Here is an 18357-nt window from a genome sequence, read left to right as displayed (position 1 = left end):
CCATCCATCCATCCATCCATCCAACCATCCATCCATTTGCTGTCTGTGCGTCCGTCCGTCCATCCATCCATCCATCCATCCATCCATCCATCCATCCATGCCATCCACCCACCCATACACCTGTCCACCCACCCAACCACCTGTCCACCTGTCCATCCACCCACATATCCATCTATCCATCCATCCATCCATCCATCCATCCATCCATCCATCCATCCACCCACCCACCCACCCACCCACATACTCATCCTTCCATTCTTCCGTTCAACCATCTGTCTACCCAATCACCTACTTGTCTGTCCATTCATCTACCCATCCTTCAAGTTCTGTGCTAGGGCCAAGGCACGGAGTTGGGCCATGCCCAGCATGGAGCCTCCTGGCAGAACACCTGGTATTTGAGTAGCTATGCAGGAGGGCCTCCATGGTAACAACAGTGCAAAGGCTAAGTATCAGGCACCATTGTACTGGCATGGCATTCTTTTCATGGCTAACTTAAGGCAGGGCCATTTTATTTCAGCAGCAGTGATAGGATGGCGGGCCCAGTTGGGAGGTGATGGAGGACAGCTGCAGCAGAGCATCCTTTCTCCATTCCAGTTTTAGTGTTGAGCATGGGAGCCATGTGAGCAACTGAAACCTGCTCAGTGACCCAGGGGGTAGCAGAGAGGATCCCAGCTCCAGCTGGGGCAGCTGGAAAATCATAATGCCCTTTCCTCCTTGCTTCTGGCTCCTTGTCCAAGACTTAGGGAGGCTTCTGGTTCTGTATCAGGAGCCTCAGTGTTGAAGGCAGCCAGAGAGCATTGGCTTGGCTCCTCAGGCTCCTGAGGGTGTAGAGGGTGTAACAGAAATGAAACAGCAGAGGTTGCTGCCTGGGCATTGGAAGTAGAACACCACACCCAACGACCCAAGCTGGTGGCCAGAGATAAGAACTTGGAGGTATCTCCCTGCCTAGGAGACTGGGCTTTCCGCTTTCCTACCACTTCCTTTAAATGGACCATTAAGGCATTTGCCCATGAACTTAAAGTGACCCACATCCTATTCCCCTATATATGTTTCTAGTTGGATCTCTCTGCCTGACTCTTAATCCCTACCTCATGTGGCCCTGGGATGGAGCACTGCCCTCCCAACTCATGATGGCCTCCATGCCCAGGATCTATAAGTAAAAATCTTTGAACTCCTTTCTCATTGTGGCAGTGGATTGAATTTGCACCTTCCATTGGAAGAAGCAGAGGCTACCCCAGGCCATGTTTTCACCAGACGCCAAGGAGAACACAAGGTTGGTCCCAGCCACAGAGCGATGATCAGGTAAGAAAAAAATAGACACAGGCCAGACAGGAGCCACAAAGCCATCTGCCAGTACAAACAAGCTACCCATGTGAGGGACCCCCTGGTCATGGGTTGGGCAACCAGGTGTTAGGACACCTGCCAGGTAAGAGAAGTATCCCGTGCAAGGCACACTGTAAACACCCATGTCCAGGCCCCTTTTCATTTCTCCTTATTGCAGGTTTGCTAGCTGCTCTGGTACTGGAACTCCAGTTTAGCTGGGGGCTCTAAAATGGAGGGGCAAACAAGATCTTATCTGGGACGAGAGTTTGGAACTGTGACCTGCACTCTGTGACCAGAGCCCATTGGTAGAAATCAGCTCAGAAAAGCCAATTCTGAAAATTCACTCCCACTTTTAGCCCTGAGTCTTCATGTCTTCTTGTGAGTTTGCTGAGCAAATGCGAGATCTGGGATTGTGGGGAGAATCTGGTCACTGGGCAAAGACGTAACAATTCCTAAAATGCTTAATAATCAGTGCTTACTGCAAAGAAGACTGGCATGCAATATAATGACTTCATCCTCCAAGATGTGCATGCCCTGAGAACTCCCTAACATGCTTTGGGCGCCACACACTGGGTTCTCCAGGGCACCCACATCCGCTTCTCCAGTGGGTACTTGAGGAGGGAGAATTTCCAGGGTTAGGGATATACCATCTATCCAATGAAAACACCCTGAGAAAGATGGGGGTGGGCAGAGGCCAGGCTGAGGAGTCCCTCCTGGCAGGACCAAGAAGCAAAGGTCATGGAGCGAGGTCCAGATGGTATCTCAGGCCCCAGGGAACAGTTTGGGGGCACCCTGGCTTAAACTGTAGGCACCATCCTTGGACACCATCTCGGCAAGAGCCCATGTCATGGACAAGGAAGCCAGTCTGGGGCTCGTTAATGAGCAGTCACCCAGCCACCCAGACGGAGAGCCTGGATGAAGCCTCCCAGGTCCCTCCCCACATCCCCTCGTCTAGATGGGGGCTCCACACCTCCTGTTTTGCTTGGGAAAGCCCTGTGCACACATCCCAAGTGGTTAGTGCCCACTTTCCTTTCCCCAAATGAACCAGTCTGGATGATAAATTGCAGTCACCTCACCTATGGGGACATAGGTGTTGCTTTTTGGTGTACCCTTCCATAAAAAAAGGTAAGTGTAAGGCTGGGCGCAGTGGCTCATGCCTGTAATCCCAGCACTTTGGGAGGCTGAGGCAGGCAGATCATGAGGTCAGGAGATCGAGACCATCCTGGCCAACATGGTGAAACCCCATCTCTACTAAAAATACAAAAATTAGCCGGGCGTGGTAGTGGCTCACACTTGTAATCCCAGCACTTTGGGAGGCTGAGGCGGGCAGATCATGAGGTCAGGAGATTGAGACCATCCTGGCCAACATGGTGAAACCCCATCTCTACTAAAAATACAAAAATTAGCCAGGCATGGTGGTGTGCACCTGTAGTCCCAGCTACTCAGGAGGCTGAGGCAGGAGAATCGCTTGAACCCGGGAGGTGGAGGTTGCAGTGAGCCGAGATCTCGCTACTGCACTCTAGCTTGGGTGACAGAGCAAGACTCCATCTAAAAAAAAAAAATGTAAGTGCACATGTGTGCACACGTATGAATGTGAGTAAATGCACATAAACTGTATGCACACATCCTCCCACCTCTAGGTAGAGTTTATACTCGCTATTCCAACATTGCCTTTTCCTCCTCCTGATGCATCCTGAGACACCCACAGCACAGTATGTGCGGACGGTCCTCACTCCTTTTCACAGGTGCAAAGTTCTCCTCATGCACAGATCTCATGCGCAGCATTTCTGAGTGGTGTGCCTCAACTCCTCTCTCAGGTAGGGCCCAGCAGAGCCAGTCTGAGGAGGCTCAAGGGGCTGAACCCAGCCTATGTCCTGCTATGGGCCTCTGCCCTTGGTCAAGGGCTGTGCCTGCCCAGACAGGCACCTTTTACAAAAGACTCTCCAACGACACAGTACAGTCTAGCAGGGGCTCTGCTAAGAGCTATGGCCTGGGAAGCTGGGATGGAAGGACGGGGTCCTCCCAGTGCTCTGAAGGGACTGAATGGATCTTAGGCTCTGAAAGATGCTTCTAGCAATGGCCAGTGTGGCTTGAGGAACAAGGCTTATCTTACTGCCTAGAATCAATAAGCTGAGGTCAATCATGTGACAAATAGTTATTGATCATCCACTACAGGTCTAGCACTGTGCTGAGCATGCTCACGCTTGCCCATGTGTGCCCATGAATGCAGGTTTAGGTAGGGAGAGATACTAACAGATGATCAAATAAGAAATCATCAGTTATTTTTCTGCATCTATCGAGATGATCATATGGTTTTTGTTCTTAATTCTGTTTATGTGATATATCACATTCATTGATTTGTGTATGTTGAATCATCCTTGCATCCCTGGGATAAATACCACCTGATATGGTGTATTATCTTCTTGATGTCCTGTTGGATTTGATTTGCTAGTATTTTGTCAAGGATTTTTGCATTCAATACAATTCAGCATCACTTCATGATGAAAATCCTCAACAAACTAGGCATAGAAGGAACACACCTCAACATAATAAAGGCCATATATGACGAACCCACAGCTAACAGCATACTTAATGGGGAAAAGTTGAAAGCTTTTCTTCTAAGGACTGGAACAAGATGAGGATGCCCACTTTCACCATTATTCAACATAGTGCTGGAAGTCCCCATAGAGCAGTCACGCAAGAGAAAAACAAACAAAAGGCATCCAAAGTGGAAAAGAAGAAGTCAAATCATCCCTGTTTGCTGATGATATGATTTTATAAATAGAAAACCATAAAGACTCTACCAAAAACCTCTTATATTTGATATACGAGTTTAGTAAAGTTTCAGGATACATTAACATACTGAAAGCAGTAGCATTTCTATATACCAGTAACAATCTAGCTGAGGACTAAATCAAGAAGGCAATCCCATTTATATTAGCTACAAAAATATCGAGGAATATATTTAACCAGGGAGGTGAAAGATCTCTATAAGGAGGACTACAAAACACTGAAGAAAAAAATTATAGATGACACAAATGAATGGAAAAATATCCCATGCTCATGGATTAGAAGAATTAACATCATTAAAATGATTATATTGTTACAATAATCTATAGATTCAATACAAACCCTATCAAGTTACCAATGTCATTTTTCACAGGATTAGAAAAAACAATAAATTTCATGTGGAACTAAAAAGAAGCCTGACTAGCCAAAGGAATCCTAAGAAAAAAGAACAAAGCTGAAGGCATAACATTATCTAATTTCAAATTGTACTACAAGGTTATAGTAAACAAAACAGTATGGTATTGGCACAAAAACAGACACATAGATCAACGGAACAGAATATATAACCTATAAATGAAGCCACATACTTACAACCAACTGATCTTCAACAACACCAACAAAAATATATACTGGGGAAATAACACTATTCATTTAGTGCTGGGAAAATTGCATAGCCATATGCAGAAGAATGAGATTGGACCCACACTTCTCACCATATACAAAAATTAACTCAAGATTGATTAAAGACCTAAATGTAAGACCTGAAACTATAAACATTCTACAAGGAAACCTATGTAAAACTCTTTTGGACACTGGCCTAGGCAAATAATTTATGACCAAGTCCTCAAAAGCAAAGGTAACAAAAACAAAAATAGACGTTGGTGAGAATATGATGAAAAGGGAACACATACTGTTGGTAGGAATGTACATTCATACAACCTTTATGGAAAACAGTGTGGAGATTTCTCGAAGAACTAAAAACAGAACTACCACTCAATCCAGCAATCCCACTACTAGGTATATACCCAAAGGGAAATGAATCATTATATCAAAAAGATACCTGCATGTTTACTGTAACACTATTCACAATGGCAAAGAGATAGAAACCACCTAAGTGTCCATCAATGTAGGATTAGATAAAGAAAATGTGGTGTGTATATATACCATGGAATATGACTCAGCCATAAAAAAGAATGGAATCCTGTCTTTTGCAGCAACATGGATGGATATGGAGGCCATTATCCTCAGTGATATAACTCAGAAACAGAAAGTCAAATACTGCCTGTTCTCACTTATAGCTGGGGGCTAAACAATGTGTACATATGGACAGGCAGAATGGAATAATAGACACTGGGGGCTATGACAGGCCGGAGGGTTCGAGGGGGTGAGGACTGACAAATTACCTATTGAGTACAATGCGCACTACTTGGGTAATGGGTATGCTAAAAGCCCAGACTTTTCCACAATGCGATATTTGCATGTAAGAAACCTGCGCTTGTATCCCCTAAACATATTTAAATAAATAATAAAATAAGTTTAAAAAACCTATCAGTACAGTGATAAAAGGTGGATTCTTTAGACAGGAAGATCAGGGAAGGCTCCTACTTGAGGACCATCCCTAGATAGAGAGTCAACTTTGGTCTTATTTTCAATGAGAAATGTCTTTAAAAATTGGAGCCGGGTCCCATATCTGCAGAGTGAGGACACCTTACGTTCGTTAGCAGATGCTCTTTCTGCTTGGTCTGCTGGTGGAAGTCATGGAACCTTCAGGAATACACATAAGAATGCCTCCTTTCCTGCACAAGGCCAACCCATGGCCTGGGAGCACCAGGCTGTGGTGTGGGCAGCTCCCAGGAAAAAAATGCCTCTTGCTTTTCCTCAGAAGATTGACCGAAATTGACAACTCTCAGACTGTGTGCTAGGAAATCACTTGGGATTCTAGCTACTTCTGAAAAAGGCTAATAAAAAGAAATGCAGCAAACACATTGTCAGTGAAATTTCAGAAACTCAACTACAGAGAGAAAGCAGAGAGCTTAGCATGTGAGAAAAGTTAAGGACCTAGACAGAAGATGCCCCGGGGGCTGCCAGAGGGTCCCCCAAAGGCCCCCCTTGCTCTGCTCTCCCTTCCTCTTTGTCCATCCAACTGGCCTCTCAGCTTCCACTTAACCCTTCTCATAAAACAGAAAACAAATAAGTAGTTCTTTAAAAAGTTTAAAGAACAAAAATGATTATTTTCACCATAGTCAAGATAAGTTGTTGATTCCTACTCCTCATGCCTGGTCTGCATTTGTCAAGAGTGTGGGCTTAGGTGTTTTGGTCAGTTCTAAGTTCAGGTTCTGGCTTTGTACCTTTCAGCCTGTGGGACACTGGAAGCTAACCTGTGATGGTTAGATAGCCGGTTAAACGTTATTTCTGCGTGTGTCTGCGAGGGCGTTTTGGATGAGATTAGCATTTGAATTGCTGGAGAGCAGAAAGCAGATGGCTTTCACCAATGTGGGTGGGGTTCATCTGATCTATTCACGGATGGGAACAAAACAGTGGAGGACGACAGAATAACCAAACCTGTTTGAGCTGGGACATGGACTTTCTGCCCTCGGCACTCCTGGTTCTCAGGTCTTCAGATTCAGACTGGACCCACACCATCAGTTCTCCAGCTCTTGGGTCTTTGCACTACACCACTGGCTTTCCTGGGTCTCCAGCTGGCACATGCCAGGTCGTGGGAATTCTTAGACACCATAATCACGTGAGCCAATACCTACATTAGATCTCTTTATATATATATGTCTTTTATTGGTTCTGTTTCTCTGGAGAACCCTGACTAATACATTATCTAATTCTCTGAATCTCAGCCTCCTTATCTGTGATTGGTGATGATAATGACAGCTCATGGGACTGCCTGACGCATAACATGGACTCAGTAGGTGACACTGTTCAAATTCCCATCTGATCTCACTCACTCCTCCCCAAGCCCTAGGGAAGGCCTGGTTCTCCCACGTGGCCAGGGCCTGGCCACTGAGTCCTGGGAGGCACAGTGAGAGGAAGAGGGTCTAGCTCACGCCCACACCTGGTCTCTGGTCCCTTCTGACCTCTTCAGATAAGTGACATAGTCGCTTTCTGGGAAAGTAACAGGTTTAAAAATGACTCCAGGCCATCATCTGTGTCAAGGACCAATAGAACAGAGGCTGCCCCATCTGCCTCCATAGCAGGGGCTCCCAGAGCAGGATGCAGGGCCCGCACTGCACCCCTTTACCCTCACCCGTGGGGAACAGGTTCTGGGAAACCCAGGCTGGGACGAAGAAGGCCACTTTAGTTCTTCTCGCCATCATGCCTGCAAGCTCTCCCTTAACTTGCTCTTTCCTATTCCCGGGTGGCACCCTGGAAATTTTGTGTGGTTCTTCCGGTCACTTTCCTGTGCAGGGGGCTATCAGCCCCAAGTTTGAGCCTCCTGAAAGATTGGGTTAGCTGCCAGCTGGCTTCTCTGTTTCACCCTTTGCCTCCTCCCCTTCTCTGGCTGCCGTCTGTGTCCCCTGTGGGGCTAGCAGAGGCAGAGAGGAGGGGCAGGAGAGTGGCAAAGTCCTTCTTGCTGTCTTCCTTCAGGGCCCGCTGGGCTCGCTGGAGGTCCCAGTTCTGGCCTGCTGTCTGAGGAAGTGCTTTTGTGGGTCTTCAGAGCTCTCTGCCAGTTGAGGGGCTGTGTCCTCAGGTCCCTGGGTTGCGGTGGTGACTCCTCTCACTGACTGCTTGTGTCCACCCTCAGCCCTGGCCTCAGGGGCTGGCCTTCTGTGTGGTCCCCACCGTAGGTGAGTCCTGAAGCCAGCCTGCTTGGGGCCTCCTCCCTGAATCCACGCCTGGCCCTCGGGCAGCTCGCAGCACCCTGGCCTTACATCCCCTACAGCCCCGTGTCCTGGCCTGCACAGCCTGCCACAGCCCCGTGAACCCTGAGCTTGCCAGTTTCTGCCTTCAGGCCCTTCAGTCAGGCGTCAGAAACTCGTCTCTGCGCTCTCAAGCCCCACAGATGATGCCCCACACCTCTCAGCTCAACATGGGGAGAGAGGACACAGGCAAAAGGCAGAGCACACTGTGCTTGGACACACAGGCCTCTCTATGGACTCTGAACCCCAAGTGAATTCTTGGAGCAGTTGGCCGCTCTAGAGCACCCTGTTGGCGAGTCCTGCACAGCTGCACGGTGCCTTGCTGAGGCGCTCTCTGCCCATCACCCCAGTCCATGGGACTCAGCCAAAACTCCCTATTCCCAGGGAAATGTGCATTTTATGCCTGGTTCCATAGGCCTCCCTCCTTGACTGGCCATGCAAAGGTTCCAGGTAACCCAAGGAGGCATCTGGCTACAGAAGCAACTCTGTTAGATAGATTCCTATTGCATGTGTTCTGTCCTCTTCTGAGGTGTTTTTTTTGTTTGTTTGTTTGTTTGTTTTTCCTTTTTCTTACTCCACTGGAAACACCTGTTGCTGAAACCCTAGAAGTGCCTCCTGCATCATTGGCACAGGATTCCGACCTGAGCATCAGTGCTTTTGTGGGGACCAGGTGGCTGCGTCCTCACTCCCATCACCATCTGAAGCCCAGAGTGGTGGTTTCATTTGCAGGCTGATGTGTTGCCTGAGGTTCTACAGAATCTGCTGTATTTGAGGGATTTCGTTAGGGCTGTGGAGCCTGGTCAAAAGAGGCTCTACAATGATCAGACCACATTTTGACTTTTTGGCTCCTCCATTTATCATTTTTGTGGTCTTGGAACAGTTATCTAATCCCATTGAGGCTCGGTTTTCCAATTTGTGGAAGGCGTACTGGAGGCCTGTGAGGTAGGGTTTGAAAGGAGGAGATAGAGGACCTAGCATGGGTCCCTCTTATGGTCTCCCTGACCCCACTCCACCCTACACGACCCGTGCTCACCTCCTTCCTTCTGTTTCCCCAACACCACCCATACCTTCCCGCCTCACCTCTCCATTCTTTTCTGTTGGGGTCACTCCCATCCACCCTTGGTTGTTTAGTTTCCCCTCTCTGGCCATTCCCCGAGTTCTTCCTTCTCTTTTGTGATGTGGCAACCAGAACTGTGGCTTCCAGGAGGAGGGGACCAGGCTATCCTACTAAATGGGACAACGTCCGGGCCATTTTGGATATTCCTAAAGAGACCTAATCCTTTTGTTAGATTACAGTTGATCACTCAGATTCTGTGGGAGATAGGGACAGACACCAAGTGGCCCCTATGTCCCCATTAGCATCTGAATCCCTCGGGCCCCAGGGAGCAGGCAGCAGGGGACCAGGCTGTGGCCTTAGGAGTCAGATGGGCTCACCAGCCATGGGACCTTGGGGGAAGCTCCTCCTGGATGGGGGTACTCAGGAGACGTGTATGTGATGATCACCTGTGATTATTGTTATTATTGCTGCTGTCTTTCCCCACTCCTCCCTGTCCCTGGCAGAGACACCTGGACTGGATCCAGTCTGCCAGCACGTGTCAGGCATCTGCCCTGTGGCAGGAGGGAGAGAGGTAACCGTGAAAACGACGTGGAGGAACGCTTAAGACCCATCACAGGCAGGACCTGGGAGGCGTGCAGAGGAAGAGAGCAGTTTTCCAGTTGACCGAGACTTCAGAATGCTTGTCCTCAAATGTCCTACCAAGACAGGCTGTTGGTACAGAGATACCATAGCCTTAAAACATGGAGGAAGGGTGTGCCAGCATATGTGGGTTTCTAACGATCTCATCTGTAAACATGGTCTCAGACGCCACCGCTGCTGCTGCAGCTCTGTGGGAGCCTCTTTTCCAGCCAGGGCCTCCAGGGAGAGCTGACCCATGAGGCACTAGGCCCTGCCTTGGTGGGTGGATGAGGACCCAGGTGCCCGCTGCAGGGCCCATGAGCCTGAGGGCAGCCTGGAGCTGCATGCAATCCTCCTTCCGTGGGTCTCCCTGGTGTTACTGCTCACACTTTCTCATGTTTGGCTGAGACCTTTTCTAGGAGCAACACCTTTGCTTTCAGGTTCCAGAGAATACGAACTGAAGAATAAGCCATGATCAAGGCTCTATGGCTGCCCCGTTGGTCTGGCCGCACTCTTCATTCCACGCTAGAACATCCAAGGTGTTTCTGTAGGAACAAGCTAGTCCTAAACATGCACAGACGTGGAGCCTTTTTGCTGGGAACACATATAATATCCACGGAGCTCATCTGGGAAACAGCAGGCTAGCTTAATGAGCTTCTGCTTAATGAGCTTCTGCTTTCAGGGTGACTTCTTGAAGCCACAAATTAATTAGTTGGGGAGAAAATCCAAACTTCAGAGCCAGGTCCGCGTGATGGCAATGTGTGGGAACGCTCATCATCACGTGTGACCTCCAGAGGCCAGCTGTGCCCTGAGGGCGCACACCTCACCTGCTCTGCATAGCAACGTTCAAGGAAAGTGGCCTGGAGGCAGCTCATGTGAGCTCACCTCTGCCTGCATAGTGCATATGGGGGCTGCGTACCCTTCCACCAGCACCCGGCAGGGGCCAGCCATCACCCACAGTCCTTCTGTGCATCCTTGTCTTGAAGCTAATGCTGGAAAGCTGGAATCTTTCTGTCTTCCACAGCATGAGGGTCCCACATTCCCCCCGTGCCATCCACCCATGCTGTGTGTAGCCCTGGGTGGCCTGGAGCTGGAGGTGACTTCTGGGGAGAGCAGGGGCAGAACTTACCCCCCGCCTGTGCCGCCGTTCTTGCTGAAGTGTGTGCGCGGCTCACTGGAGGCCAGCTTCAGCAGCTCCGTCCACTCCCGCTCCCACTCCTCCTCCGTGTACACCAGCCCTGACTGGCAGAGGGGAACTGGCTCAGAGGGGGGTGGGCCACAGCTGCGCTGCCCTCCTCCTCTCACCCTCCCAACCCAGACCAGCCTCACTGGGACCCAGGCCAGGCACATCTATAGGTAGCTACCAACTACACTAACTGCACCCTCTTGGCCACCTTTGCTATGCACACTATATTTTCAAAAGCTCCAAGCTCTAATTCCAGAGCTGTTGGGAATCTGCCCACCAACAAGGGTCATTCTCAGGGGCTGGGGATGACTGAGCATTAACCTGTGCATGCACCTAACTGTGGCTGGCCATTACAAAGTTTAAAGGGATAATGGATCAACTGTAGTCAGAAAGCAGGCAGATTCTTCTAGAAGAGCAAGGTCCTCATGTTTACCATGCTTGGGGACACTTGGGAATCCCTTTGGACTGACCTCACACATAGGGGCTAGAGCCATGGGCTGCACCTGACAGCAGGCGGCCATATATATAATTCATCATCCAAGCCAGGATGCTTTTGGGATTGAAGGTAGGCAGCTTTCATAATCATGCCTTAAGGAAGCACAAGTGGATGCATAGTTGCTATCTGCCGGGACTCTGCTATTTCAACAGGCTCCTCCTCCATGGGCTTAAAAGCAGGAGACTTTCCTGATCCCAGGGACTGTTTCTGCCTCCCCTCATAAGACAGTCTGGGGCCTAGGGACCATGCTCTGGACTTGACCATGGCCCGAGGCGGCACCTGACCTGGGTCCCGGCCTCCGGCCATGCCAGTGGATACCAACCTCCTTATTCTGCTGCGTCTGCTGCCACCTCCACCTCCGCTTCAGGGCTTCCCTCTCGGCTCCCGTCCTCATCATGGTATAGAGAGCTTTCCGTAACACCAGGTCCCGGTCGTGAAACCCCCACATTCCTGGAGCCAGGAGGCCATGGAGAACACAGGAGAGAAAGGACGTGAGGAAAAGACAAGCCAGAGGTGATGCAAACTACCACGACCCACTGGGAGGGCCTCCTGTCTGCACGCAGAGCAGCCTCCTTACTCAGCGGTTCTGTTAATTCCCCTCTAGCCTTCTTCCTGAGGCTTCCCATTAAGGCAAGCAGGTGAATGAAGCAGCACATCCTGTTCTTAGCAAAATAATAGTGGGCGAAAATCAAGTGCTTTTCCTCTCCGGCGCCCTTGGCAACCCACTCTCAATGTTGCTGGTTTGCTTTGAGGACCTAATGGTCATTATTCAAGTCTTACATTTGGGTGGGGGACTGACTAGGGGACAGGGACAGGCTGTCCAGTGTCCTCATGGAGGGCTCCAGGCGAGGGAGGCCATTAGCATCCTGGCTTCTCCAGGGCCTGCCATTTCCCTCATCTCCAGCCCTGAGGCATCTCAGCTTCCTGAGAAGCAGAGTGTCAGTGACACCACTGCACACACCAGGCCCACGAGAGAGTGCCTGCTTCCCAGCGGGAGGGTCTCACCCTGTGTCAAGTGCTGAGAGGATATAGAGGGAAATGAACCATCTCTGAGAATGTGCTCTTGGCAGCTCAGATGTGTTCAAGAACCCCAACTCGTGGGAGAAGCGCTCAAAAGAAGGGCAGCCCTGGCTACAAGGGAAAGCACAGGGGAATCCATCCATCCATCCATCCATCCATCCATCCATCCATCCATCCATCCATCTATCCATCCATCCACCCACCCACTCATTCTAGGTGCTGGCAGTATGCGTGGCAGTGACTGGGACACATGAAGTTCCTAAAATCTCATGGAGCGCATGTTGTGGGGAAGTGGGAAGTGAGGCAGCCATGAGGTTGGCACAGAGTGTACGATGTTGAGGGTGGCAGCTCCACGAGGAGAGGTGAGGCAGGCAGATTTGCTGTGGCATGAATGGAGACATAGGAGCAAAGGCTCAAATGGGTGGAGGAAGGAGTCAAGTTGCTGTCCCAGCACAGCGAAAGGCCAGGGACAGACCCGGAGGGGGCAGTACCTGAGAAAAGGCAAGAGGGAAAGATGGCTAGAGTGGGATTGAGGGGAGAGGGAGAGTGAAAAGGGGGCTCTCAAGGGAGCTGTGAGCCTCTGGAGAGTTTTCAGAAGGAGAGTAACATGAACTGATGTTTTCAAAGGCTCAACTGGCTGGGCATCCTTGGATATGCAAGGGACAAAAGCATTTCCATGATCCAGACTTCACAATAAGGCTGCTGTTAGACACAGATGAGAGATTTACTCTTTTAGATTCTTTCTCCAGGTTTTACAAAGAACAAGGCAAAATATGCTCAATAATAGGGGAATAGTTAATATTAACCACTATGATGAAATATGACCCAACTACTGAAAATCGTCTGTCTGAAGGATAACAGCAGGGAAAATTCTCAAGTCGTAAGGGAAAATGTTGGATTCAAGACTGAACACAGCAAGATCATCATTTCACCTAAAGAATAGACAGAAGATTGGAAGACGATGACACCACCAGACTGTTAAGAGTGGCCGCCGCTGGGTGGGGGTCACTGATTTTCATTTTCTCACCATGGTGAATGTGGAGTACTTTTGCAATGCCAACAAGCAGAGTGTGCTCCAATGACATGGAGATGAAGCAGGTAAGTGGGTGCCTTGCCTTTCCTCACTGCAGGTCAAGCCTGGGGAATGTTGCCCTTGCTCTTGGTCTCCATCCTCCTCTGGGACCCTTCCAAAACCCTGATGTATTTCCCTTGAAGCCCGTTACAGTCTTATCTCACCTACCTCTTGCTGATTAGGCCTCACTGCAGGTCCAAAGAGAGAGAGGTCTAGGGGCTGGCCCTTGAGGTAGGTCACAGCACCCAGTTAAAGCCACGTCTGTTGGGATGCGAGTTTGACCAAGGACTGCATTCCTGTGTGAGGGTCATGTGTTTTGGAGAGGCGCTATCCTCCAGAGCGGGTAGGGAGCGACCAGCCCTGATGGTCCCTGGTGCAAACCCAGACTCACCTATCAAAATGGATTCGGCCTTGTGCATCTAACGCTGGGCCTAAAGGGATAACTGAGGTTCCAGAAAGTGGATGATGATCCTCAATTATCCAAATATTTCTGTGTAGTGTGGCTTTGTGTGATTGGGAAGCTCATGTCTCTGTTGGACGAGGCTGCTGATCTCTGTGCGGTATATTCTGAGTACGCCGACTCCCCTGTGATTTATCTGAGCAGTACCTACGTCTGTTTCCATTAGTCCAGGCCAATTGTTGACTGCTGTCAACATAGTGGATCCTCATTTACTCAGCCTCATGCGCTGCTCCCAAAACTTCCTGCTCCAGCCGTACCTTGTTCACCCCTACCTCCAAACACCCTGTCCATTCCTGCCTTTATGCTTTATCTGCGGGGTCTCCCTGCCTGCAATGTCCTCTTCTAGTCTCTGAAGTTCTTCAAGTTTCAGTAAAGATCCCACCTCCTCCAGGAAGTCCTTTTTATTTGTACCAGGCAATAGTCTCTAAGTCCCATCCCTGTGGCTATGCTTAAGGCCTCCTTCTCTCACGCCAGGTCTTTTCGTATGTGTATTCTGTCTCTCTACCAACTGCAAGCTACTTGACAAGAAGGGCCAGGATTGTTAGCTCTATCTCCTGGGGACTTTCCCAGATGACAGTGACATGGGTGACTCTATTTAGCGTATGTCTTTCCTTCAGTAGCATATGTCTTTCCTTGCGCAGGCCTGGAGCCTGGCTACCCTCTGTCTGTGCTGCAGAGCTTACCCAGTGAGGCGGCATGTAAAAGGCAGTTCCCATCCCCTGTCGTGGCCAGAGGAAGAAGCCGTTTACAGCTTGTGCACACAGTGGACCACCAGTTCAGGCGACCTGGAACAGAAGCTCACTTTAGAACAGGATCCCAGAAAAGGCAGGGGCCATTGGGGGTGTTTGCTAAGGAGGCACAAACATCAGGGATAGATTTTCCACAGGTTTCAGTAGAAAGGGGGAACAGTATGGCTACTTCTCTTCTCAAATAAAATACAGATTTCTTTTCCCTTTGAAGACAAGAAGTGGCCAAATCCTCCCATCAATTAGCATGAGCATTAGGAAACTCAAGACCAGTACCTTCTCTTCTTGAATCTGGAAACATATTTTACACAAGATAAAAAATTTCTCTGTCATTTCCTTGAATACAGCTTTCCCTCCTGAAAGCTACTTTTTCCTTTTGCCATCTAGGTTTTTTGATGCACTCATACCTTTGAAAGTATAGTTCATATTTCATTTGATTCATAAAAACCATTATAGCTATGTAGGTGTAGTCATGTTAAATTTCATGAACATTTACATTTAGAGACTTCTACTTCAGAGAAGATAGAGCAGATGTACTTTTTCCTATTCCTCTTACTAAGAACAATGAAAAGCCCTGAAAATTATGTATAAAATCATATTAGAAGACTCTGAAAATTGGAGAAGTGGCAGACTAGCTAGGATCCTGAGACTTGAGGAATGACATAATGGTGGGTTCCCTGGAGTTTCTTTTTGCCTCACATATCCCAGACTAGATACTGTAGAAGCTGGAACCTAGAAACACCAATGAGAGCAGGCCACACACACAAAAAAAAAACCAAAAAAAAAAAAAAAAAAAAAAACCACCAAAACAACCAAACAAAAAAACAGAAAGAAGACAGAAAAGAAAAAGCATGCTCTCTCTAGACAGAAACCAGGAAAGGGGCAGCTTAGCAAGACAGTAGCTGCTTAAACATTTCCTCTTCTATTCCAGCCAAATACTGCAGAAAAAATTACAGACCGATTACCGCCCCTGCCAGCAAAGGTCTAGTGGGAAGCCTAGACTTCCACCCTCACCAGGCTGTAACAAGGTGCTCATCACTGCCTGCTCCATTGCCTGGGGAGTGTCAGAGAAGGCTGAGTTCAATGCTAAGACCTCAACCCTACTGGGTGGTAGTAAGCACCTTGCCCTCTATCTTCAGAGGACACATAGGGAGCCTGGATTTTCACACTCATCTGGCTGTAATGAGAATCTCCACCTCCTCTCAGCTAGGGAGTACCCCTGCCAAGAAGTACCAAGCCCATTCCCCAGGTATCAACAGGGGCAGAGGGGGAACCTATACTTCAATTACCCTCTGGCAGTTGTCAGGCAATGGCCCCCTGAACCTACCAGAGTGGCGTCAGGAGGTCTGCTAAAACACAAGATTTAAGTAAGACCCACAGTCCTATAACTTAATACCCAATATATACCCTCTTAAATTAAAAAAAAATCACTTATACCAAGAACCAGGAGGATTTCAAATAGAACAAGAAAAAATATGAAAACTGAGATGATAGATGTTAGAGTTATCTGACTGGGATTTAAAAGTAGTCATACTAAGAATACTTCAACAAGCAATTACAAACATACCTAAGACAAATGAAAAAACAGAAAATGTAGTAAAGACATAGAAAGTCTTACCAAAACAATAGAAGATACAAAACAGAGCCAAATAAAGAATAAAAATATGGGAAGATATAATAGGGACTGAAAAATACAAATCTGATTTTAAAAACTCAATGGATGTGCTGAAAAGCAGAATGGAGAGAATAGAATAAGAATCAGTGTAATATAAAGGTAGAACATAGAAATTACCCAATTGGAATAATAGAGAAAAATTAGACTTAAAAAAAACCACACATGTACAGAACACAACTCAGCAACATGTGGGACTGCGACAAAAGTCTGGAGTCCTGTAGAAGAGGAGAAATAGGATACAGCTAAAAAAGTACTCAAAGAAATAATCACTAAAAAGTTCCCAATTTTTGCAAATGAACAAACAAACATACAGATTCAAGAAGCTCAGCAAACCCTGAACGGAAAACAACCCATAGAAACTCATGCCAAAATATCATAGTCAAACTTCTAAAACCTAAAGACAAAGAAAGAAACCTTAAAAACTGCCAAGGAGAAACAACGCCTTACTTATATGGGAAAAACAATTTTAAAGACAGTGGATTTCTCATTAGCTACCATGTAGGCCAGAAGGAAACAGGATCACATTTTTATTTTTTGAGACAGAGTCTTGCTCTGTCACCCAGGCTAGAGTGCAGTGGTGCAATCTCAGCTTACTGGAACCTCTGCCTCTTGGGTTCAACCCAAGTGATTTTCCTGCCTCAGCCTCCCAAGTAGCTGGGACACAGAGATGCACCACCAAACTTGGCTAATTTTTGGTATTTTTAGTAGAGATGGGGTTTTACCATGTTGGCCAGGCTAGTCTCGAACTCCTGACCTCAAGTGATCTGACTGCCTTGGCCTCCCAAAGTGCTGGAATTATAGGCTTGAGCCACCACGCCCACCCAGGATAACATTTTTTAAGTGCTGAAAGAAAATAACTGTCAGCCCAGAATTCTAAAGCTAGCAAAAATATTCTTCAGTAATAAGCAAGAGACAGATATATTTTCAGATGAAGTAAAACTAGGAGATTTTGTTCCTAGCAAACCTACCTTAAATAAATGGCTAAAGGAAGTTCTCTAGGCAGAAAGGAAATGATAAAAGAAGACATTTTGGCATATAAAGAATGAAGAACATGGAAAGAACAAAAATATGGGCAAATATAGTAGACTTTCCTTCTCCTCTTGAGATTTCTAAAGTATGTCTGATGGTTAAAGCAAAAATTATGACATTGCCTATCTGTTTATATGTTTCAATGTATGTTGAATAAATATTTAAAACAATTTTATTATAAATGGTAGAGAATAAAGAAGCAAAAAGGCAGGTAAGGTTTATATGCTTCACCAATAGTAGTAAAATGTCAATACCAATAGACTTTGATAAAGTATGCGTATATAATGTAATAACTAGAACAATTCCCAAAAAGGTTATACCAAGAGGTATACTTAACAACAACCAACATTATACAAGCTCCTCCAGAAAATAGCCAACATTACCCTGATACCAAAACCAAAGAAAGAAACTATAAAAAGAGAAAAATGCAGAGTAACACCTCTCATGAATATGATGCAAAATTCATAAGAAAATATGAACAAGTAGAACACAGTGACATATACAAAGAACTATATACCATGACCAAGGGATGCAAGGATGGTTTAATATTTGAAAATCAATCAATATAATTCACCATATTAATGGGCTACAGAAGAAAAATCCCATAATCATATCATGAATGCAGAAAAAGCATTTGACAAAATTCAGTACTCACTCATAATTAAAAATTCCCATAAAACTAGGAATGGGGGGATCTCCATAACTTGATTTAAAAAATCTACACAGGCCGGGCGCAGTGGCTCACGCCTGTAATCCCAGCACTTTGGGAGGCCGAGGCGGGTGGATCACCTGAGGTCAGGAGTTCGAGACCAGCCTGACCAACATGGAGAAACCTCGTCTCTACTAAAAATACAAAATTAGCTGGGCGTGGTGGCGCATGCCTATAATCCCAGCTACTAGGGAGGCTGAGGCAGGAGAATTGCTTGAGCCTGGGAGGCGGAGGTTGTGGTGAGCCGAGATCGTGCCATTGCACTCCAGCCTGGGCAACAAGAGTGAAACTCCGCCTCAAAAAAAAA

At 47.4% G+C, this 18357-nt stretch overlaps 1 protein-coding gene across 1 annotated transcript in view; it reads right to left on the bottom strand.

Moving 5' to 3' along the window:
• OTUD7A (OTU deubiquitinase 7A) overlaps positions 1 to 18357 on the bottom strand; it is a 382571-nt gene that overhangs the window by 37750 nt on the left and 326464 nt on the right. The window contains exons 7-9 of the mRNA XM_025390202.1: positions 14575 to 14676; positions 11662 to 11789; positions 10787 to 10878 (exon numbers count right to left, since the gene is read on the bottom strand). Coding sequence (XP_025245987.1) covers positions 10787 to 10878; positions 11662 to 11789; positions 14575 to 14676 — 322 coding nt within the window. The remainder of the gene's footprint in view (positions 1 to 10786; positions 10879 to 11661; positions 11790 to 14574; positions 14677 to 18357) is intronic.

This window comes from Theropithecus gelada, chromosome 7a (assembly GCF_003255815.1).
Source record: "Theropithecus gelada isolate Dixy chromosome 7a, Tgel_1.0, whole genome shotgun sequence".
NCBI classification, from domain to species: Eukaryota; Metazoa; Chordata; class Mammalia; order Primates; family Cercopithecidae; genus Theropithecus; species Theropithecus gelada.
This window is presented reverse-complemented; position numbering and strand designations above follow the sequence as displayed.